This window comes from Schistocerca gregaria, chromosome 4 (genome assembly GCF_023897955.1).
Source record: "Schistocerca gregaria isolate iqSchGreg1 chromosome 4, iqSchGreg1.2, whole genome shotgun sequence".
In the NCBI taxonomy this organism is placed as follows: domain Eukaryota; kingdom Metazoa; phylum Arthropoda; class Insecta; order Orthoptera; family Acrididae; genus Schistocerca; species Schistocerca gregaria.
The window spans coordinates 639,619,338-639,644,229 of NC_064923.1; the positions used below are offsets into that span (position 1 = coordinate 639,619,338).

Sequence of the window (24,892 nt, forward strand, 5' to 3'; positions counted from 1 at the left end):
CTGGATCAAAAACGCATGAGAATGGACATATCGCAAAAATGTTTGGCTCATTTTAGGAGAAACGAAAAAGATTTTTTGAGCCTACTTGTGCCCAAAGATGAAACTTGGATGCACAACTGTACCCCAGAGACAAAAAAACAGTCAAATCAGTGGAAACATGCTGATTCTCCACCACCAATGAAAGCAAAGACCATTCCTTAGGCGGGAAAGGTCATGGCACCAGTGTTGTGTGTTGCGAAGCTGTTTCTATTTGTGGATTATCTCCTCACTGGGCAAACAATTAGTGGAGAATACTATGATGACCTCCTGGACAAATTGTAGCAAGTGATATGCGAAAAAAGACCGGGTTTAGCAAGGAAGAAAGTCATCTTCCATCAAGACAATACCCAACCGGGCATATGTGCCAACGCCATGGCAAAATTACACGAACTAAGGTATGAATTGTTGTCAAACCTTCCTTATTCACTTTATATGGCTCCGTCAGACATCCATCTGTTCCCAAAACTCAAAATTTTTCTTAGTGGACAAAGACCGACTTCAAACGAAGAACCGATAGCCGGACAACTATTTTTCAGGCGTGGAGGAAACTCAATTTCGAGATGGGATCAAGGCCTTGGAACATTGTTGGACCAAGTGCTTCTATCTACTAGGAGACTAAATTGAAAAATAACAACGTTTCAGTGGTATTGTGCACTCTATGTGAGGCAGTGTTGTCGTTTGCGGGGTAACATCGAGCAGTATCCAAGTAACATATGTAGGAGACAATCCTGCTTTCCCTTCCTAACAACAAGGCCCCCAAACCTGACGCCAACGTACAATAGTTCCCCACTTCATTTTGGCCACCTCTGTTACCTGCGTCCCGTTCACTGTACAGGATGATACAAAAACTTGACACGCCCCTTAGAGCTGTGTTGCCATTGTGGTCGGCTTCTGTAGCCAGTCTGACTCTACAAAGGAGAAAGGAAAATAAAATTTGCACTTACAAACCACTTAGCCTCTTCTTCTTTTCTTTCGGTCTTAAAGCATTTCCTTCAGCTACCAACGACCAAGGTACCAGTTCGATTTTACACAGAGTACGCGAAGGAACTTGCCCCCGTCTTGCAGTGGTGTACCGTAGATCTCTAGAAGAGCGTAGCGTTCCAAAAGATTGGAAAACGGCACAGGTCATCCCCATTTTCAAGAAGGGACGTCGAACAGATGTGCACAACTATAGCTACATATCTCTAACGTCGATCAGTTTTAGAAATTTGAAACACGTATTATGATCGAGTATAATGACTTTTCTGGAAACTAGAAATCTACTCAGTAGTAATCAGCATGGATTTCGTAAAAGACGATTGTGTAAAACCCAGCTTGCGCTATTCGTCCACGAGACTCAGTCCATACACACGGTTTCCCAGGTAGATGCCTTGTTTTTTCTGACTTCCATAAGGCGCAGTTCCCCACAGTAGTTTAACGTACAAAGTAAGAGCATATGGACTATCAGACCAGTTGTATGATTGGATTTAAGAGTTCCTAGATAGCAAAAAGCACCATGTCATTCTCAATGGCGAGAAGTCTTCCGAAGTAAGAGTGGTTTCAGGTGTGCCGTAGGGGAGTGTCGTAGGACCGTTGCTATTAACAATATAAACAAATGACCTTGTGGATAACATAGTAAGTTCACAGAGACTTTTTGCGGATTATGCTGTGGTATACCGAGAGGTTGTAACAATGGATAATTGTACTGAAATTCAGGAAGATCTGCAACGAATTCACGCATGGTACAGGGAATGTCAATTGAATCTCAGTGTATACAAGTGTAATGTGCTGCGAATACATAGAAAGCAGGATCCTTCATCATTTAGCTGCAGTATAGCAGGTCAGCAACTGGAAGCAGTTAATTCCATAAGTTATCTGGGAGCAGGCATTAGGAGTGATTTAAAATGGAATGACCATATAAAATTAATCATCGGTAAAGCAGATGCCAGACTGAGATTCATTGGAAGAATCCTAAGGAAACGCAGTCTGAAAACAGAGGAAGAAGGTTACATTACAATTTTTCGCCCACTGCTTGAATACTATTCACCAGTGTGGGATGAATACCAGTTAGGGTTGATAGAAGAGATAGAGAAGATCCATCGGAGAGCAGCGCGCTTCGTTACAGGATCATTTAGTAATCGCAAAGGCGTTATGGAGATAATAGATAAACTTCACTGGAAGACTCTGCAAGAGCTTTTGTTGAAGTTTCGAGAAATACCTTCACCGAGGAGTAAATCTCGCGAAGAGACCATGAGGATAAAATCAGAGAAATTAGAGCCCACACAGAGGCATACTGACAGTCTTTCTTTTACGAACAATACGAGACTGGAATAGAAGGGAGAACCGATAGAGGTACTCAAGGTTCCCTCCGCCACACGGAGTACGGACGTAGATGTAGGAGAGCGTCAAATTTTTGCGCTGGAATGTCTTGTAATATACTCCTTCTTTTGATGCAATTTCATGTCAAAAATATTTGGCCAAACATTTAAAATGACAGCAGAATACATCTTTCCGTCTGAATTTCAGCCGAATATAAGATACAATTTGAATGATAGTGGAGAGCAAAACAGACCGTCTTCCCAAATATAATTTAAGGATCACCATGTTCACTGAGGACTTCGAAGGAGACAAGTGGAAATCATATCAAAACAGGTGCGAAATGGCTCTCGGTGTCCAGGCTTTGTGAATCTTAAGTAGTAATTCAGGATCTCGGGAATTCTCTCCGCCCTATTTGTCACGAATAGGCCTTATCTAACTACTGTCCTCTGCGTGTGCCTCCGCAGTAGCTTTCACTTAGGCCGATGACGTTAGCACCACGCCACGGTAAGAAAGTGCAACTTTGTTATGTGTGAGACACGCAACTCTCCTCTAGGAAGTAACAACACCGTATCTACTGCCTACCATTACGTGCACGACGTACGTACTAAATGAGAAATCGAAATACGTGATAGCTGCTCGTATCAGCGCTGAGGAAAAACAGTGAAGTCTCGTTTCACGTTTAAAGTGAGTTTGCTGCAGAATGGTGACATAAACTTCTCCGACGAACAGGAAATGAGAAATCGACCGCCTCCCTTTCGTTCCGCCGGACAACGTCCAGTTGAAGAAGATGTTTTTTCGATAAACATCGTTTCGGATCAGTGACTCGGTCGCCTTACCTCCCCTCGACCCGCCACCGCCATCCTGGCACTTTCTTTTGCCTGTACCATCTAGTCAAGTAAAATCCAAACAGCGGACGATAGAAGATAGTGTCAACCATTCGATATTTCGACTGAAGAATGTATTATGTTACTGTGAGAAGAACTGCTCTGAAATCTTTACAATCTATGGTAGTAAACAACAGTCCTCTGAAAAATTATAAAATTTATTTGTAATAAACGGAAGCCCAACAACTCCCCTGAAACTAATTTAAATTAGAAAAATTGCTCAGAATTTGTTTTAGCTCTCGGAAATTGAAAACACGCTTTTTAGTTGCTCTTATAAGGATCGCTTGTGTCTAATCTCTGTAGAATTTTTGTTGCAATGCGCACATCCGTTTCGTGTAAACAAGTTTTGTCATAATTGCCTTTTCGAACACAAGGCTGTGTTTTAAGGAAGCAGATGAGTACAGTTTATTGTGGTTCAAATGGCTCTGAGTACTATGGGACTTAACTTCTGAGGTCATTAGTCACCTAGAACTTAGAACTACTTAAACCTAACTAACCTAAGGGCATCACAAACATCCATGTCCGAGGCAGGATTCGAATCTGCGACCGTAGCGGTCGCGCTGTTCCAGACTGTAGCGCCTAGAACCGCTCGGCCACCCCGGCCGGCACAGTTTGTTGTGGTGAAATGACATTTACTTCAGTTTTCTGAATGAATATTTCTTTGAAAATGTTACTGTTCTCAGCTTTTGCAATGTGTAAGAAGCGTAAGAGCCAAGAACAGTGCTTGGACTGGGTTAAAGTTAGTTATACGTAAACACATCTTCATCTACTCGAAACCTGTAACAGTAACATATTACACGTATTTTCCACATAGTCATTGATGGATGTTATTCTTACCCCACACTTCCCACGTTTTTAGCAACCACGAACTATGTTAGGTCAATGTCGTACATTAAATATTGTTTCCTCTCACATGTTTTTTCTTCAACAATTTACATAGTTCACATCCGACCGTGTATCCCACTTACCCGTATGGTGTCATGATACTAGATACAGTACCTGACAGTAAAAATGGTTTTGCAATTGCTCAACCAGATGGACGCAGTAGGCAGTTCCAATAGTTTGCCTTCGTTGAAAATTTATAAGTATATATTACAGTTCACTGATGTTCAGATTTTACTTTTGAACATGTATCCCAGTCTCTCGAAATATAAAACACAATATAGCTGAAACTTCAAGTAATTACGCCAGTTGCTGGAATCAGCTACACCATTTTGTAACGGCAGTCGAAACAGCATACCATTATTTCTGGGTCATATACAATTGTTACGACTAAGCAGTTTCAAGATTGGCACATGGTTCCTATTAACTCCACTAAGCAGCTATTCGTTACACTGTCATCAATTTCTGATGCACCCATGGCGTATCTACCTCATGACTTTCCGTTTTCCACTGGAGTTATCAATCAGCAGGATTGCGTGGACGACGCCCAAATCAATTACTCTTGGTTTGCTTTGGAATTTCACTCATTTATCTTAATAAATAATTTTTGAAAACAAGCCAATGAGGTCGCAATCGGACTTTTAAGGCACGTAACCACAATCACGGCTGAAGACCTTTGACGCTCAAAATTCCAATTATTAAAAATTTTAGCAAACATACATGAAATACAGACAACAAATAATTTTTGAAAACAACCCAATGTAATCACAATCGGAATTTTAATCACGGCTGAAGGCCTTTAACGCCAGAGTGGCCATTATAAAAAATTTAACGAACATACATAAAATAGAGACAGCAAATAATTTTGGAAAACAACCGAACATGGTTGCAACCAGAATTTTAAAGCAAGTGACCACAATCAAGGCTCAAGGCCTTTAACGGGGAAAATGGCAATTATTTAAAATTTAACAGATATATAAAATACAGAGAGCCAATAATTTTGAAGATAAGTCAGTGTGGTCGCAATCAGAATTTCAAGGCAAGTAACCACTCTCTCGGCTGAAGGCCTTTAACGCCAAAATGGCAATTATAAAATTTTTAGCCAATATACTGTCAAACGGGGAATGGCATAGCAGAAGCTAATTAAAAAAAAAGAACAGATCATCAAACAGGTGAGACAAATGATTGTAACTTAATAATACAAGAATAAAATATAACACAAGTACTACTGACAGACAGAGCTCCAGCAATCGACCTCATAGTAGGTCACACCAAAAATCCTTTCGTGAAAGAGGAGAGAGGCAGACACGAGTTGAATTCAGATCTCAAGATGGTAACTCGGACTAGTGGCAGTGTAACTAGCGACTAATGATAATGTTGGTGAGGCTACCTGACATCCAACAAAACAAATGCAAGATGTAAAATTACGCCAAAGCCTGAAGCGACGGTCTGGGCTCCGCCTGCAGAATACTGTACATAGAGCGCCCGTAACAAGAAGGAATGATTACCACTAAGGTAGAAGAACGCCACAATCAAGAAGCTGTCATACTTACACACCTTAACGGACAGCAGCGGCAAGGCGAGGAAACGTACACTGCAGTTACATACACTAACCCCCAGGGCAGGTGACTGTGGAGTTAGCGGCCAGAAGACGGAAAACTACCGCTGGTTGAACTTAACAGTGTTTGAAGCCGAAAATAGTAGATAGTAATAGGAAGCTCAGGAAGTCTTATCAGATCCGCCTTCCCCAGGTACTCGACTCGCTGCTTTTCGCCTTGGCGACACGACGAGCAGCAACATGAACCCAAGTCACTGGAGAATCACGAGGTTTCACAATGGTGGAGGTTTCTCTACGCGATTTGCAATGACCTCAACTTAAACATGCAGCATCCCTCGTGACAACTTTCCTTCGATCCGGCAGTCCATACACGCCGCCAGTGGTTCCGGCATTTTGTCTCTCTGCACGGACTTTGCTGCTCCTGCGTCCCCAACCGAACTCCTCACTCACAGCACCCGGAAGAAGCACGAGGTCGCCCCAAAGATAATGTAGCAGAACTACATATCGATAAGCCCCGCTGCTGCCACTAGCGGATAGGCAACGCTTATGAAATCGAGTGGCGCCAGTGAACACGAGAAGAAGACAAACAACGCAACCATGCCAACTAAACGAGTCGGTCTGCCAGAAAGCTACACATGGCACCGACGCGAGCCGCAGCACGGCTAACAACTCACATTGCGACAAGTTAATATTTTATTTCGTATGGTAATTATACACTGTCAAATAAAATACACTATCAAGCCAAAACATTATGACCACCTGCCTCATAGCTTGTTGGGTTATCTTAGTAATCCAATATATCAACGATTCTGCTCATCATCGATTCTACAGTTCGTTAACAGATTTATGGAGATAGGTGGCACCATGTGTCTGTGCGCAAGTCATGTAATTCCCGTAAATAACTGGCCGCCGATTTGTGTACGAGGTGAGGGGACTCGATAGACGTAGACCATAGCATTCACATCAGGGGAATTTGGTTACCAAGACGTTAACGTCACTATTATGCTCCTCGAACCAATGTAGCACGAATGTGGCTTGGAGACACGGACAAGTACACCGCCGAAAAATGAGATCGTCTTCAGGGAAGACATCAAGCACGAAGGGATGCACGTGGTCCGTAGCTGACCTTGTGACTCGTGCCATAGGTCCCAAGCAAGCACAGGAGAATGTCAATCATAGCGTAATACTGCTCCCACAAGCCAACGTCCGTGGCGCGCTGCACCTTTTGATCAGCCGTTCATCCAAATTTCGGCGTTAATAGGGACGACCAGCGAGTTGGTGTAGCAAAATCGTGTTTCATCCGAGGAGCTGACACGTTTCCACTGATACACGGTCGAATCTCAATGATCCCCAGTCTACTACAATCTTAACTGACGAAAACGTTGGGCCAACATGTGATCACGCAGGGGTCGTCCGCTGCCGAGCCCCTTGTTCAACAATGTGCTCTGAATGGTGTGCTCCGAAAGACATATGCGTCCTCAGGCATTGTGCTCTTTCACTAGAGGTGCAACAGATCGTCACTCATATTACCTTAGAGAGTAGACAAGCCTAAAAACCCCACGTTCTGTGAAGATTCCTGGACGTCCAACCACTTAGCACCTAGTGGTAGTTTCATTACCCTTCTACAACTTTCCGTAGATGCTCACGACAGTAGGACGTGAACATTCGTCCAGCTTCGCCTTCTTCGAGATACTCGTTCGTAGGCTCTGCCAAATAATAATCTGCTCCTTGACGAAGTCTCTAATGCGAATGGATTTCTCCATTTGCAGAACATATTTTCTCTAGTGCAATCCCCAATCCGTTTCTGTTGCGCTTAGATACTTTTCTTACTGCGTCATTTCCCCCGCAATGCTACAAGAAAGCATCTAACCAGGCTGTGGACAGTGGTCACAATTGTTTTGCTTATCGGTGTATATTATGAAGGAGGAAAGAAAGGAAGCAGCGGTTAAGTATATCTTCCTGTCGACGTCTTTATCGTTAGTGGGGAAGCTACCGACCTGGACAATGAAACAAATCAGCCATGCCATGTTTCAAGAAAAAAATGTTGGCGTAATATGAATCCCAGTAGAGAGAGTATGATAGTAACTGCATCTCAATTCTTGTTCATGTAAGAGGGCTAGTTCGTCCCTAGTTGTACCGAAAAGTCCTTAGTCAAGGAGGAGGCGTTTATCAGTCGGTATTCAGTCTCCTCGTGGTCTACTCTAGGGGATCTGGGGATCCGTAACGTTAGCCCTGCACACCACTGCAGAAACTAGAGCAGAAAATTTATTCTGTTGACTAGCTGTGAAACAGACCAATCAGTGTCCACAAGTAATTAGTGTAGAGGCAAGATCTTCCAAACACCTGTAGAGTGAATGTTGACACAGTAGTTTGCTATCGAATCTTCGTTACTTTGACCAGAGAACTCATTTTAGCGAGATTGCTGTCCAATGGCTATCGAGTCGCTGAAGACCATAACTCATTAATGTTACAGCATTTTGCTATTGCCGCTTCTTATCCGCCAACCTGATAAGAATGATTGGGTAGTTCGCAGAAACTCCTCGCAGTCTGTCCTGGGGCTTCATTGCACCCACACGATCCCGTGGAACATAGTCAGCTAACCTATACGAATATTGTCTCTGTCACCACCCTACATGTTCCTTCATCAAATGTGAATAATTATGATTGAAGCTAGCCTCTCAATCATGTGGTCTGGCAAACAAACAAATTAAATCACTGTTTACCTTAAGGTTGCCACGGTCATCCTCATACGAACTTCTTAACACGAATACATGGTTATTTTGTGAATCTCACACCGTGTGTGGTCTGACACGTCGGAATAGCTGCCTCGACGTACACTCCAGATAAACATGACAATAGGATTAAACAGGCAGCACAAATACCAGACTCGACAATGGAGTCCACACTACGCTGTAAGTCCCTCGCGACAGATTCAAACTTTGTGCAGTGCCGTTTCTTGAACCAACACTGTTGCCTTTTACGGACAATGCTCTTACGGACTTAAAAGTTGGTGCCATTGAGTCTTCACAGCTTATGTAGTGTACTGGCTGAATAGAATCAGTGAAGTTGCGTCCTGAGTTGCGATGGACAGCTGTGTGTCCTTCAAAATAGACATGGGGCAATGGTCATGATCCGGTCTGAACCGATGTATCCAAAAAATGAGACAAAGTTTCAAAAATAAAGTGCGTCTGCAAGGATATCGAGGCAGAGTAGTCCTATTAGTAACAATAAAGACAACAATTTCTGCCGGCCGGAGTGGCCGTGCGGTTGTAGGCGCTACAGTCTGGATCCGAGCGAGCGCTACGGTCGCAGGTTCGAATCCTGCCTCGGGCATGGATGTGTATGTTGTCCTTAGGTTAGTTCGGTTTAGTTAGTTCTGAGTTCTAGGCGACTGATGACCTCAGAAGTTAAGGGGAGCCGGAGGTGCCTATGCTGCCCATGTTAAAATCACTAAGTTTGAGGAACATTTATGAATAAACTACCAAATAGAAAAATTTTAATTTTTTTTACATGAAGAGTGGTTTAGTATTGCAGTTATGACAGAGGTATTTTGGAGTATCTTTTCTAGTTTCCTTCCAATTATTTTTTTATTAATGACCCAAGTTTATTTACAAATAATTGTTTATAATTAAACTGAAACGAAACTACTGAACATATTGCCAAATGGCTGTGTTACAATGTAAGTTTGACAACTAGGAGTGCTGTATAAACATTTCATCTCTGTAGCTTGAGTGTATTTTGAGAAAATGTTCCTTATATTCGAAAAATTCTAATTTACGGGAAATGGCTATCCAAGTTTCTCAATACATTCCTGCACTATAGGATGGATTATCAGGGTCTTCTTCTTCCTCCTCCAAAAGCTTCCTCTTCAGTCTTTTTTTCTGGCCTGTTGTTCTATCATACTTCATATGCCTTTCTCTTCTTCTTGCTCCTCTTATCCTTTCTCTGTCAATATTTCTTAGTGCTCGCACAGTGTTCATCCCAGCTGTAAATCCTAATGCCTTCAGAACTTCACACTTCACGCGGTTCCCTTGGTTGTAGGTTCCTACTGCATCATAAATGCCAAAGTGCAGTGTTTTCATGCTTACAAATACCCTTTTAGGAATCACTTTCTAAATCAAATTGTTTACGCCCTCATTAGGATTCTGCGTCTTTCCGTGAAGACATTTGTGTAACAACTCTGGCAGCGCTAAGTCATGAAAAATTGGTTTTATTGCATTTATCACAGCTGCTGTCAAACCATGTTTGTGATCATAGTCCTTTTTTGCAATATATTTGCACCAGGAATCTTTTGGGCACAGGCTGTGTTGTTGGTATTCATTGGAAGAGGCAGTATGAAGGAACAATGCCCACACTGCTTTTCGCATGTCACTAACATTACTAGTATTTTGCCTTATACCATACCCATAGTATCTCTGTAGACGTTCAATCACCTCATCAGTAAGCCTGCCTCTCCCTCCTATTGTGTTTCCAACCCAAAGTTTGTTTCAGCATTTGAAGCCGTGCTCCCATATGCTTTTGCACATGGGCAATGCATTCCAACTTTTCAAGTACAACCCTTGCACACACGCTGTATGCGTAAAAAAAAAATAAAAAAAAATAAAAAATAAGGCGTCGTATGCGTAACAGGCCGAGAAAATCCCAAGCAGTTCACCAGGAAGTAAAGAGAAGGTGTTAGATGCATTCAGCGACCGCCTATTTCCTTTGTAGGCGTGGGGGAAAATGGTAATAACTCCACTTCCAGGGCGAGTAGGACAATAATTCAAAGTTTACATTATAGAGGAATGTTCCAATTAATTTTCGGTAGCAAAAAAAAATCGTAATTTTTTGGATTTGACCACCTTCGGCTCCCCTTAAGTCGCATGGTGCTCGAAGCCATTTTGAACAACAATTTCTACAGTTTTCGGGCGATTACAGGCAACAGTTTCATTACTTTCTTCCTGAAGAAATTTCTAATAATCATCGTTATCATTAATTGTTATCTCTCTGTTGTCTTGAGTTGTCTCTCTACAGCCAAACCATCGCAATTCCTTTATTCCCATCAGTTTCATTCACGTAAGTGAAGCAGTTTAGTTTACGTTACGATTGGACTTGTGCATGCATATCATACCATTCATTATTTCTTTTGTAGAAATGCTCCTCGCATGGTACCTCCAACGAATAGCTTCTTCTGCAATATTCTGTTTACATTACTAGAGGTGCATGTATTTTTTTCAGGTTTCTGTTCTTGAACCGTCCAGAAAACACCTAAAAGAATACACTCGTAGACGTATTCCTTCTTGACACGATTTTTCATCGCTGTCTTCACGTGTGAAAGGACTACCTCAAGGAGTTAAGAGGTCATACATAAATATTTATGTTGACAATTTTTTCTGGGTTCAAGAAGATAGAACAGATGTATTCTATGATATGTAACACAAGGTTAGGTAGAATGTCAAATGACAATAAAAAACTGAACACATATCTGTGGGCGTTGCTACAGTCGATCAATGCAATCTAAATAAGGTGCAGTCATTGAATTCTTTACAGCAGAAGATGTCACCCCAAAGGAGATTCATCAAATATGAAAGCAGTTTATGGTGACTGTGTTGATGTGAGTACTGTGCGACGTTGGGCGAGTAAGTTTAAAGACGTTGAGGCGGAAACATCTGACCTGCGTGACAAAGAGTTGGACGTCCTGTGACAGCAACCACCGAGTTTCAAAAACAAAATGTTGACAGATTGATTCAGGACGATCGTCGTATCACTCAGAGAGAAATTGCAAGCACAATCGGCATTTCACAAGAATGTGTGGGGCACATATTGCTTTGCTTAGTTATCGGAAGATCTGTGCAAGATGGGTACTCCGGGTGCTGTCTCCTTAAATGAAAGCACACAGACTTGAAATTTGCCAGGAACACCTCTCGCCTTACAAGAATGAAGGTGACGTCTTTCCCCATTCATTTATGACAGGATACGAAACGTGGGTACACCATTACGACCCAGAGACAAAACGTCCGTCTATGGAATATCGACACAAAGACTCGCCCCAGAAAATAAATTCAAGAGGAAGCCCTCAGCTGGAAAAATCATGGCCACAGTGTGCTTGGACGCAGATGGTGTTATCCATATTGATTCCCTTGATCGTGGAACAGAAATAAATTCAGAGCGTTACATCACAATGCTGCGAACTCTGAAACGACGGCTACAAGGGTCCGAAAGGAAAAGAGAAATGTCTTCCTGCAAGGTGACAATGCCTTACCACACACGTCACGTGCCACCACAGCAGAACTTCAGAGACCGAATCTCACCACCGTACGACATCCTCTATACAGTCCAGATTTAGCACCGTCTGACTTCCATCTGTTCCCGATAGTGAAAGAAAATCTGCGGGGAGATCATTATGCTTCTGATGAAAACATTGAGAGGACTGTGAGACTGTAATTGCGGAAACAGGGTGTCGACTTCTTTAGTGACGTCTTCAGAAAACTTGTTCATCGTTGGCAGAAATGAATCCAACTGGCTAGTGATTTTGGGGAAAAGTGAAATTGGTAATTACAGACCAAATTCCGAGGATTATTTCTGCGTTTGGTTTACTAAAATAGGCCACTTTAAACCCAATTAACGAAGGTGGGTGCATTACTTTTCATTCAATCCTCATATATAGACACTTGACCAGAAGAAGGGATCGGTTGGTAGGACATGTTCTGAGGCATCAAGGGATCACCAATTTAGTACTGTAGGGCAGCGTGGAGGGTAAAAATCGTAGAGGGAGACCAAGAGATGAATACACTAAGCGGATTCAGAAGGATGTAGGCTGTAGTAGGTAATGGGAGATGAAGAAGCAGAGGATAGAGTAGCATGGAGAGCTGCATCAAACCAGTATCAGGACTTAAGACCACAACAACAACATCATATAGACACTAGACTGAAAAAACATGATGTTTACATTTACATTGCCTAATAATATACTGTTCTCCCAATGGCAATAGCAAAGTACATTATAATAACAACAATAAATAACACTTATAATAGAATGTAAAGAAATTACAGTGGACTGTGGCAGAGGTGACTATAAGAAAGGTGGCATAAGTAAACAAGTACTTGAAAGTTTATAGTCTAAAGAAGAAATTTAGAAAAAATTACTTCTCTTAACCAGGATAAAGCGACAAGGAAGGTACAAGGACGCTACAAACTCCTTTTCGTCGCTGTTGAGAATGAGTAAACCATCCCTAAATCTATTAGCTGTTCAGAAAAGAAGCAGTTTGTTTAAACTGTCTGTAAAATGAAACATATTCATCTTTCCTTTGTGAGTTACAAAGCAGTACCTTATAAAAAGCTGTAAGTTAACGTACTAGAGTTCAGCAGTTAATCCAGTGGCCGGCCAGTATCCGCTACCTCGCAGCCCTAACGGAAAACGTGCCTCAGGGTGGTGCCTGCGGTTTACTAGCACTACCCGAGCAGTGGGCCAATCGATTACCCGGATAACATCAAAGGGTCCAAACCAATATCTTCTCACTCGAAACTTGCGCAAAGCAATTTATATGCAAATAAACTTCCAACTTTTGGCCTTCTCTTTTCGCTATTCCTCTCCATGCGAGACGGCTGGTGTTGTTGGTGGAGAAGAAGAAGAACTGGCGATTTCTTTCGGGTCTTCTTGAATCGCAGACCCTTCGGCTTCTTAACGTCCCTTTGGATTCACTACCTGGATGACGCCGATTCTAGGACAAAAATGAAAGTCCTGTAGGGCAAAAAAAAAAAAAAAAAAAAAAAAAAAAAAAAAAAAAAAAAAAACAATTTGAGACTACATTACAGCGATTAACACACACATTTCTTCCTGTCAGATTTGGAACGTAAATTCGGTGTAAAATTAATAAATTATTCCTGAGCTGACACTATACATAGAATGACGTTCTGAGTGGCTGTGTGCTAGTTCTTACTGCCAGTAACTTGTGTTTCAATTAACAAGAGATTATAATGTGATGCTTCTATAATCGTGGCAGAATTAGTCTGTGCTGCAATTGCTCAACAATTCTAAAACCGATTTTATGCCGGTGTTTCATTTTGCCCTTTTGAACGTTCCTGACAGACTAAAACAGTGTGGCTGACAGGGACTTGACCCCAGAGCCTTCTCTCACACAGACATTGCTCTCACTGATTGGCATGTCCTCACAAGACTATTCAACTGCAATTACTGTTTCAGTCACACCACTGATTTTCTCCTTTTCATCTTAGTAATTTCCGCCCTTAGTAGTTGAGTGGTCAGCGCGACATAATGTCAATCCTAAGGGCCCAGGTTCGATTCCCTTTCTGGGTCAGAGATTTTCTTCATCCAGGGACTGGGTGTTGTGTTGTCCTCGTCATCATAATTTCATCCCCATCGACGCGCAAGTCGCCGAAGTCCAGTCAAATCGAAAGACTTGCACCCGGCGAACGGTCTAAACGACTGGATGCCCTAGTCACACGACATCTTAGTAATGTGAAGTATCACTATACCGAACAACCTCTCTTTGATTGCCATCTCACTGTGAATTCATATACGATGGTTTGGATATTGATAGTGCTTCACAGTAACCAGTTTTTTACCCTCGGCTTGTGCTTCGTACACTTGTACTGCCCACATCTCTTCCCTCGTTCTCCTCTCTGTGTTCGCTTCTTTCCCCACCCCTATCCCTCTGTCCATCTAATCCTCCCACCTCTGTCTGTCGATATTCTTGTCCCTGCTACTTCTGTCCCTCCATCTCCCTCTCCATCCTCTTCTGCTATCCTCCCTCTCTGTCTCAACATAGGAAGCATACTGTCCTCCACTCTTTCTATGTAGCTCCTCCTCCCCTCTCTGTATGTCCTCCCCTCCTCCTCTCTCTGTTAACCACCCCCACCGACTCCGTTCATCTCATACTCTTCTGCAATCTCTCTGGCCATGTCCTTCTCCACTTTCTTTCTGTCCATGACCTCCTCTTCACACTGTCCATCACTCTCTCTATCTCCTCCACCTCTTCCGGTCAGTGCGGCCAAGCGGTTCTAGGCGCTTCAGTCTGGAACCGCGCGACCGCTTCAGTCGCAGGTTCGAATCCTGCCTAGGGCAAGGATGTGTGGCATGTCCTTAGGTTAGTTAGTTTTAATTCATTCTAAGTTCTAGGGGAATGATAACCTCAGGAGTTAAGTCCAATAGTGCTCACAGCCATATGAACCTCCACCTCTCTCTTTGTCCATACATTCTTTCCCTTTCTTACTATCCATTCCCTATCTCCCCCCCCCCCTCTCTCGACAGTCAAACCTATTTGCACTTGTAGCCCCTGAAACGTATTTGTGGTACTACTCGCACAGCTCACTTGTTACGAAGGGCAGGTGAAGAAAAACACATTTAGCCCATGTCTCTCCTCCTGTAGGAGCTGGGGGGTTCTAACTTCCACTGTGCTGACTCTCAAATAGCAAACATTATGTACTCATATAACAAATTCGGTGGAAAGCGATTCAGTGGTTTAGGAGGAGATGTTAGATATACATAGTCATAACATCCAATTCTCATGTATAAATGTGTATATATATGTGCGTGTGTGTTTGTGTGTGTGTGTGTGTGCAAGCCTTTTCCCTACAGCTTTGCTTGTGTATATATTTGATAAGTGTATTGGATACATCTCTTCTTCCCCACTCTCTCAGTCCACCCTGACCTCACCCCATCTTTCTGTGCATGTCATCTGCCCACACCTACCTGTTCATCTCCTGCCCCCCCCCCCCCCAAAGTCTCTTACTCCCCATGTTCTCTCCATTGTCGATCTCCTTTACTTCCTTTCATTGACTATACCTTTCTTCTCATTCCCTCTATCTATACCCCCTCACTCTGCCCATCTCGTCCTCCTCCCTCTTCGTTTTCCATCTACCCTCTGCCTTTATATATATCTCCCATCTGCCTCCTGTGTCACCCACTCTTCCCTCTCTCTGCGTCCACATCTTCCTCCCCTTTCTTTATCTATCTCCTCTTCCACCTCTCTACATACATCTTTAACTCCACCACTCTCTATTACCTCTCCACCTGACCCTCTCCCTGTTCCAGCACCTCAGCCACCATTCTAGATCTGTCTCATCGTCTCTGCCCACTTCATTCTTCGCTATCTCTCTCTCTGGTTAGCTCTGCCCATCCAGATGTATATCCATGTAAGGCACACAAATACTACTTGGATGACACACCTCCTTCCCCTTTGACCATCTTCCCGTCCCTCCTATCTTTTTACTTTACTGCTCCTCTTCCCTCCTCTTTGTTCATCTCATCCTCCTTCACACTCTGCCTGTCCAACATCCCTCTATCTTGGTTCACCAAATCCTCAATATCCTCCCCCCTCTCTCTGCTCATCCACCCCCATCTGCATGTTTAGCTACTGTAAAGCATAGCGATAAAGCAGAACAAAACTACTTCCATTACATGCATGTTGTGCAGGGCAGCCCCTGTGCTAGATGCTTGAAAATAATTTATTTTTCCCTGTCATGTAAGGTGCCCTGCAAATCAGATTTATATGACAGTTCAATGTTATTCCAACACAACACACATTCCAGTCACATCTGTCATGCACACGAGCATCCAAACTGTGAACTACAAAACTGTTCTTTACCCTTGATGTACAGGTTTCCCTGTAAAGCACATTGATAATTCAGGCTGATACTATTTCCAAGCAACATGCTTGACGGCCAACATAGCAAGGGATAAAAGAACTCCTTTACCCATATGGCGATGTCTAAGGTTCCAATAACATGTGCTACACTTCGAGTATACTCGTGGCACTTCCGAAAAGTAACGTCGATGTCCAGCCTGGGACTCGCACTGCCTGGTAATCGGCTTAGCGGTGTCCTACACGGGCCACCCAGCGGACTAATATTGGGAAGTTATCTGCTGGCACATGGTTCACGGACGCGAGATAGCACCTGCTGTTACCGTTGGGTGCGGCGTCAATACTTCAGCGGTTGTTGCAGGCTGGATGGGATGCGCCAAACTGCAGGCGTCTTCATATGGCGGCAACCCGCAACGCTCTGTTGTCTGGCGTGTGGCTGAATCGGGATCCATCAGCCGTACCTCACACTTAGATACCGAAGAAGGGACTCGAATATTTTGTACACGGTTCAATAAAATCCAGGAGACAGATATTGCACTAATACTCTTATGTTTCCGCATTTACTCTCAATCTTAGCGCTATTACTCAAGTACGAGACTACATTGTCCGAAGTACCCTTTGTTAACAGTTTCAGTGGAAAACAATCTGTTTCGAGTCTATGAGGTCTTCACTCGTGCGTTTCTCATCATTTTCGTTTCCACAATGGCATTAAAGTGCGTTAATTTTTTCTCGAAAGAGGAATAGAAGTCATCAAACACACCACATATTGGCTTGATAAGAATTTACGCATTACATGCACTTTCTCAGTCTCAAACCTGCACTCAGCTTGGGATGCAGAAACGATTCAGCAGAATTCGACATTATTTGGTCCATCATTACAGTGGGCGCCTTTGGGAGGGTGTTCCATAGCCCGTAAGGAAATTGCTACGACTGTTTTGATAAGACGTCATATGGACTCAGTAAGACGCGGGAGGAAATGGTTCAAATGGCCTGAGGACTATGGGACTTAAGAGCTGAGGTCTTCAATCCCCTAGAACTTAGAACTACTTAAACCTAACTAACCTGAGGACATCACACACATCCATGCCCGAGGCAGGATTCGAACATGCGACCGTAGCAGTAGCGCGGTTCCGGACTGAAGTGCCTAGAACCGCTTGGCCACCATGCAGACACGTTGGAAGAATTATTGAGCCATGCTACATCTACAACCGCCCATAATTACGGAAGTGCTGGCGGTGAAGGATTTTGTGCACAAACTGATCTCTCGATTAGATTCCCATAAACGTTCAATAGGATTTATGTCGAGCGATATAGGCAACCCATCATTCTCTCGAACTGCCCAGAATGGTCTTCAAACAAATCCCGAACAATTCAAAAATGGTTCAAATGGCTCTGAGCACTATGGGACTTAACATCTACGGTCATCAGTCCCCTAGAACTTAGAACTACTTAAACCTAACTAACCTAAGGACATCACACAACACCCAGCCATCATGCGGCAGAGAAAATCTCTGACCCCGCCGGGAATCGAACCCGGGAACCCGGGCGTGGGAAGCGAGAACGCTACCGCACGACTACGAGATGCGGGCCGAACAATTGTTGCCCATGACATGGCACATTGTCGTGCAAACAAATTCCATCATTGTTCGGGAACATGAAGTCCATGGGTGGCTGCAAATGGTCTCTAAGTAACACAACATAACAATTTCATTTCAACATTATAGAACAATCACCAGCTTGCGCAGAGCCTTGTTGACAAATTGGGTGCATGATTTCGTGGGCGTCTGCGCCACGCTCGAACTTTACCATCAGCTCTGACCAACTGAAATCACGACTCACCTGACAAGGCCACGGTTCTCCAGACTCCTATGGTCCAACCGATAGGCGCTGCGGGCGATGTCGCGCCATTACCAAGGCACCCGCATCCTTCGTATGCCACCGTAGCCTGTTAACGCCAAATTTCGCTCGTTGTCCTAAACGATAAGTTCCTCGTACGTACGACTGTTTCTACGGCTATTTCATGAGGTATTGCTTGTCTGTTATCACTGGAAACTCTACACAAACTTCACTGCTCTCCGTCGTTAAGTGAAGTCTGCCGGCCACTGTATAATCCTGAGCCGGCCTGGGTGGCAGAGCGGTTCTAGGTGCTACGGTCTGGAACCGCGCGACCGCTACGGTCGCAGGATCGAATCCTGCATCGGTCATGGATGTGTGATGTCTTTAGGTTAGTTAGGTTTAAGTAGTTCTACGTTCTAGGGGACTGATGACCTCATATGTTAAGTCATATAGTGCTCAGAGCCATTTGAGCCATATAATCCTGAAATTTGCTATCCTCGGCACATTCTAGACACTGTAGATCTCACAATATTAAAGTCCCTAACGATTTCCGGAATGAAATGTCCTATTCGTCCAGCTCCAACAAACATTCCGTGTTCAAAGTGTGCTAATTCAGTTCATGCGGCTACAATGATGTAGGAAACCTTTTCACACGAATCACCTGGGTACAAGTCCATGAATGGGCTGCACTTCTCTACCTACTGTACGCGATACTATCACATTCTTTATATGTGAATATCAATGTTCCATGACTTCCGTCACCTTAGAGTAATTGTAGCAGTTACACAGTTGGGATAAAGACATCTCCTGATGATAGCGAGTAAATAAATGTTGGAATCGTTGCGACAAGACAACCCCCCGATTCGGCTGTTAAACCGAGAAGGTTTCATCAATTTCATACAAATTTCCAAGTACTCGTTTTGCACGGCAGGTACAATGCATTCAAATGTAAATGATATAGTGAAACCTTCCCGTCTCTTCTCTATACCTCTTTTGTTACTGATAACCTTCCCTTTTACAACAAACTATGTAACCTTTTCTGAGGATTTCTTTCTCTTGCTTAGTAATAACAAATGAAATCATCCCTTTGCAATTTATTCTCTTTCTCTATTTTCGCATACAAATTTAATTGCTGCTTATAAAAAGTGATTTTCTGATTATTTAGATGAAACATAGAATGTGTCGTCGTCGTGGCCCTTAGTCGTTATCTGCAATAACCCAAAGCTGTTCCTTACCTTTTTTACTGTTACTGGATCGCCTTCTAACTGCTACATCGAACTGCGACATGAATATACTTACTCTGTTTTGCTATACTCTATTAGCTGCTGGTGGGCATTCATAATAACTGGCTATATTTAATACCAAAGCTGACGTTATTCTTCAATTGCAAATCTGACGTTATTCTATAATTAATTTGACTGAAATTACGTAATTCATAGTTAAACTTTTTCTTGACAACAATAAAATTTTGCAAAGTTTTACGTTGATGGTTTTTGGGATGGGTTATAATTAGAAATGCAATGTTGCTGGCAAAAGTTAATTATATTCTGAATGAAATGATTTTACAAACGTTCAAATGGGATTTACTTTTTACAATAATCTTACAACTAGGAATGCGTAAACATACCTTCAGTAGTCTTGAGTTTCCCAAAGAAATTAATTCAATAATAATAGTTCCTCTTATTATAATAGTTAGTTGATGACTCTGTACATCCGTTTATAATCTCTTGTAAATCATAGCTAGTGGCTGGCAGGCACACCGCTCCTCTCAACCTCTCGCTTCAGACCTGCTACCGACTCCCTTCACTTATCGCTTACTACTGACTTCCTACGAACGCTAAAGTGCAGTCTCTCCTGCCAACCATGCTTTCTGGTGCAGACAATCCCTGCATCCATTACAAAATGTATCAATGCGCGGTCTTTCCCCGCTCTTTTCTTAAAATGTATCCATACGCGGTCTCTCCCGCCCTTTTTTTAAAAATTATATCAATTTGCGGTCTCTCTTGTCAACAATACTTTGGTGCAGACATTCCCTGCTACCACAATTATTTGCAACATGACAAATATTAATTATTCCTACTTAATCCTAGTAGTAAATTGTAAACATCTTTCATAAATTGTGATTTGACAATAAACAATAGAAATACACACGTCTTACAATATTTAGTAAGCATTAACATACTATAAATAATCACTTTAAATATTTGAAATTGTAAGGTGTCAGGCAAATCCAACACCTTCCATGAAAACCCTGACATGATAAGCAAATCCAGTAGTATGTCACATAGCTCCGAATAAATCGTGACATTAAATTAACCAAAGTAGTACAAGTAACGAGTGAGCAAATGTAACACCACAGACTAACACAAGAATTCCTAACTGCATGTCATACGTTGCCACCGTGAGACAGACGCAGTTCTGAGGGGAGAAACGAGAACAGAAGCCGAGAGCAAAACCGCGTTAAGCTAGAAGGCCCTACGATATGGTATTGACACCCACGTTGCCTGCTAACCACCAGGACCACCCGGCAGTCCATGTTAAAAGCTAGAGCCCTCCAGAAAAACAGTATAGATCTTCTGATAACACTAAGCGGGCCACACCAACTGCAAGTTTTAGGGTGAGACTTTTTCGCGTCTCTGTTACGTTGCAAACTTTAAAAACATTGCCCCACCATGAAATGTATAACGTTTCTCATTGGATAGACAGAATTTTTTTGTAGGTAGAGCTTAAGGTTAACATTGAGACCCTGATTGGTCAGATGAAAACACAGCGAGATAGTTTTTTTTTTTAAACCAACTTCGGTAAATTGTAGTAAGGAGAAGTTAGGAGAGGGTTGCTTCCGAGACGGCGAGATGCGTGGAGCTGTGCCGATCGCCGCTCCCTCTCGCTGACTAACCACCGACAAGGTAATGAACGCACGCGATGCCGCATTAGCGCGCATAAAGCTTCACTCAGAACTGCTGAAGTCTCATCTGTTACATCCCGTTTTTACGTAATACTAGTGTCGATCGTCAATTAAATCTCATGGTGTTCACATTTGCCACTTGAAGTAAAATTCTGAAACGCGATGATTTTTTGTTATATAATTATTGAGAAGCCACATCAGCCACTGTACTTTACGAAGAGTTAAATAAGTAATTAAAGATAATGGAGGTTCACTGTAGACCAGTTTGATAGTTTTCTCTTTTGTGAAACTTAATTGAAACCTAGATTATAGATGTGATATGGCATAGGTCATCCTTCGATCCATTGTAGAACTTGGAAACCCACACAAGGAATATTCGTTCACATTTTTGTTGAACGCAGTTGGTTTTTATCATCCTGTAATGAAATATTTCCTTTTATCAACAGTGCAATTTATAAACAATGTTTTGTGAGTAGAATAAAATTTCCAATGGTAAACTTAACTGCTTTTTCGACGTTATTTTACCAGCTAACTAAAAATAGGGAAGCCTTGAACCCCTTCCGCTAAATTTAGTTAGTATTAAGGTTCTTTTACAGGGAGTGCAGTGGAGCTGACGCTGAAATCATTAAGTATTTGGTTATATCATCGCTAGTCTCACTGAACTCTTCTGAACTCTACATGTCATGTGTGGTCTGGCGTCTCCTTACCAGCAACAGGTCCCAGGTTCAAACTAGTCAATTCCCTAAAAAACACGCTCAGAGCGTCGTTGCGCGAGAGTGGTAGGGAGACACGACTTAGAACTAACTGACACCACGCAGAATGTTAGAAAATTAATAGACAGTCAAACGTATGAACGCGTGTGTGGATGCGTGTATGTGTGTGTGTGTGTGTGTGTGTGTGAGTGTGTGTAACTAATTTACAGTCTGAATAAAATGCAAGAGATAAGAGTATTACAACGAATAATTTCATGTAGACCGAGTGGCAGGAGTGTTATTGGAAGACCAAGGATGTGATGGTAGAAATCTCTTGTATGGTCCTAACAAGTGGTACAGATTTGGACTGTCGGGAGACTTCCTCCGCTGCAGTGAAGAGTCGCTCGGCGTGTGCTGTACTCGTGTCGCGCGTGCCGCTGTTGCAGTCTGGTGCCGCGACGCGTGCCTGAACGGCGGCCAGTGCGTGGGGCCGGACCAGTGCGAGTGCCCGCACAACAGCAGCGGCCCCACCTGCGGCACGCCCGTGTGCGACCCGCCCTGCGAGAACGGCGCCACCTGCCAGCCCGGGAACACCTGCCTCTGCGACGCCGTCTTCACCGGCACGCGCTGCGAGAAGAGGTCAGCCGCCACTCTCTTCTTCTGGCCGGGCGAGCAGCTACACTTGGAGCATAACTAAAACATCTTCAGAGTCTAACAGCCATACCACAACAAAGGTCAAAATTTAATAATGATTGTGGTGTTGCTCACGCTGCTAAATACTGCATTTTCGGGCAACAACAAAGCTATTATGTGGCAGGTGTCATTAGAGCACAGTTAATAAAGTCATTTCATGTAATAAGTAAACTATGCACTCGTGTTTTGGTGTTCCCCACGCTGGTCTCGTTGTAAAATCATGGCTCAATCGTCGAAAATCTAGCTGGTGATGATTCCAAGCTCGGATGCAAAGATGCCTAGGTTTTAGTCTGCTATATTCAAAAGCTTTGTAGATGTGTCTCACAAACCATTCTTGGAGATTAAACCTTTCAAAGTTAGCACAATGGTGACGTAAGAAAATAATCTGCAGTCCGAATTCAAGTTACACTTCCTTTTTATTGCTTTTGTTGCAGCATCACGTAACACACCTAACATCACTTCACAATACAAAACATACTTGAAAACATCTTCCTCACTGTTAAAGTTCACATTTTATCAGATAACTACGATACGCGTCCTTACAACATGACGTCCAAGATATGACTTTCTCAATGTCCGACTCTCTAACTCTCTAACTATCTAGTAATCGCTTAGGTGCCCAAAAATCAAGAGTTACAAGTACGTCAAAAATCATAGTGACAGAAGAAAGAACACACATAAGAATAATATCATTGCAACATAAACATATCGATGTATCAAAGTTCCCCTACATTAATGAAATCAAATCTGAATGTTGTCTCAGAAATATGTTAACCACTTCACAGAAACACAGTAAAATATAGCTGGTATTGAGAGGTTCAGGTGAGTTGCCGTAATGGTTGCGTAATTCAAGTATCATTACATCAGATACATGGCAGATCATTTGGGAATGACTTTCTTTATTTTCCATTGAGCCTCTTTCTCGTTTCCTTCTCACTTTCACCATCATCAATATTGTTATTTCAGTCTCTTCACCTTTTACCTTTTCAAAATCCTGTGGGTCCACTTCGATGCATACGCGTTCCCACGTTATTTACCACCGACAGGGATCAACAAAAGAAGAGTTCGAGTTACAATGATTATTTACAGTGTTACTCAATTTTTTCTTTTGCTCATAACACTGACCAACAAATTTTCACTGAAAATGTGTCTCCTGCATTATACCATCAACAAACACGTTTAATACTGTACGCTAGAAATGCCAGTATAAGAAATTTGTTGGTAAATTTGAGGATTTGCAATGCAACATCATTTCAGTTGCACTACTAATATTTAGTAAACATAAACTGACAAAATACTGGGTGATCAAAAAGTCAGTATAAATTTGAAAATTAATAAACTATGGAATAATGTAGAGAGAGAGGTAAAAACTGGCACACGTATGCTTGGAATGATATGGGATTTTATTAGAACCAAAATGTAGGATGGCGCTCCACCCCATATTGCTAGTCGCGTGAAAGATCTCTTGCGCGCGTCGTTTGGTGATGATCGTGTGCCCAGCCGCCACTTTCGTCATGCTTGACCTCCCAGGTCCCCAGACCTCAGTCCGTGCGATTATTGGCTTTGGGGTTACCTGAAGTCGCAAGTGTATCGTGATCAACTGATATCTATAGGGATGCTGAAAGACAACATCTGACACCAATGCTTCATCATAACTCCGGACATGCTTTAAAGGGCTGTTCACAACATTATTCCTCGGCTATAACTATTGTTGAGGAATGATGGTGGACATATTGAGCATTTCCTGTTAAGAACGTCATCTTTGCTTTTTCTTACTTTGTTATGCTAATTATTGCTATTCTGATCAGATGAAGCGCCATCTGTCGGACATTTTTTGAACTTTTGTATCTTTTCGGTTCTAATAAAACCTCATGTCATTCCTAGCATGTATGTCAATTTGTACCTCTCTATCTACATTATTCCGAGATTTATTCAGTTTTCAAATTTATACTGACTTATTTATCACCCAGTACTAAAGAGAACCGAAAGAAATTGCTGAAGTCTTTGAAAATTTTCAGCTTCTTACAGAAATTATAATAAAAACATAAGCAATCCATTAATTGTAAAGTAAGGTCAGCACAAACCTGCCACTGACCTATGATGCACTTGATTACAAGCATTTCATTTGTACCTAAGACTCTTCCAAGTGAAAAGTACTTCCAATTTGAACTGAAGAATCTCATTTCCAATGTGCTTCCAATCCATGTGGAGAAGACTCCTTTCTTTAGGATTCTAATTAACTGAGTCCTGGTGTTCCCGAAGCATGTATTAACTACAGTCTTCTGCTACTCAGTCTCCTCCTTACCCCCTCTTTGTCCATCTCCTCCTCCCTCCTCCCTGTGTTCATCTCCTCGTCCTCTTCTCTTTGTACATCACCAAACTCCCTCCTCACTCTGCCCATCCCCCACTCCTCACTGTCCTTCTCATGCTCTCTCCTTTGTCTGTCCATCTCCTCCTTCCCCAGTCACTATCTAACTCCTCTCCCTCTCTATCCAACTCCTCCTTCACACTTTTTCCATCTC

The 24,892-nt window shown here is 42.6% G+C and overlaps 1 protein-coding gene across 1 annotated transcript in view; it reads left to right on the forward strand.

Moving 5' to 3' along the window:
• LOC126267234 (uncharacterized) overlaps positions 1–24,892 on the forward strand; it is a 451,503-nt gene that overhangs the window by 414,147 nt on the left and 12,464 nt on the right. The window contains exon 12 of the mRNA XM_049972216.1: positions 22,124–22,316. Coding sequence (XP_049828173.1) covers positions 22,124–22,316 — 193 coding nt within the window. The remainder of the gene's footprint in view (positions 1–22,123; positions 22,317–24,892) is intronic.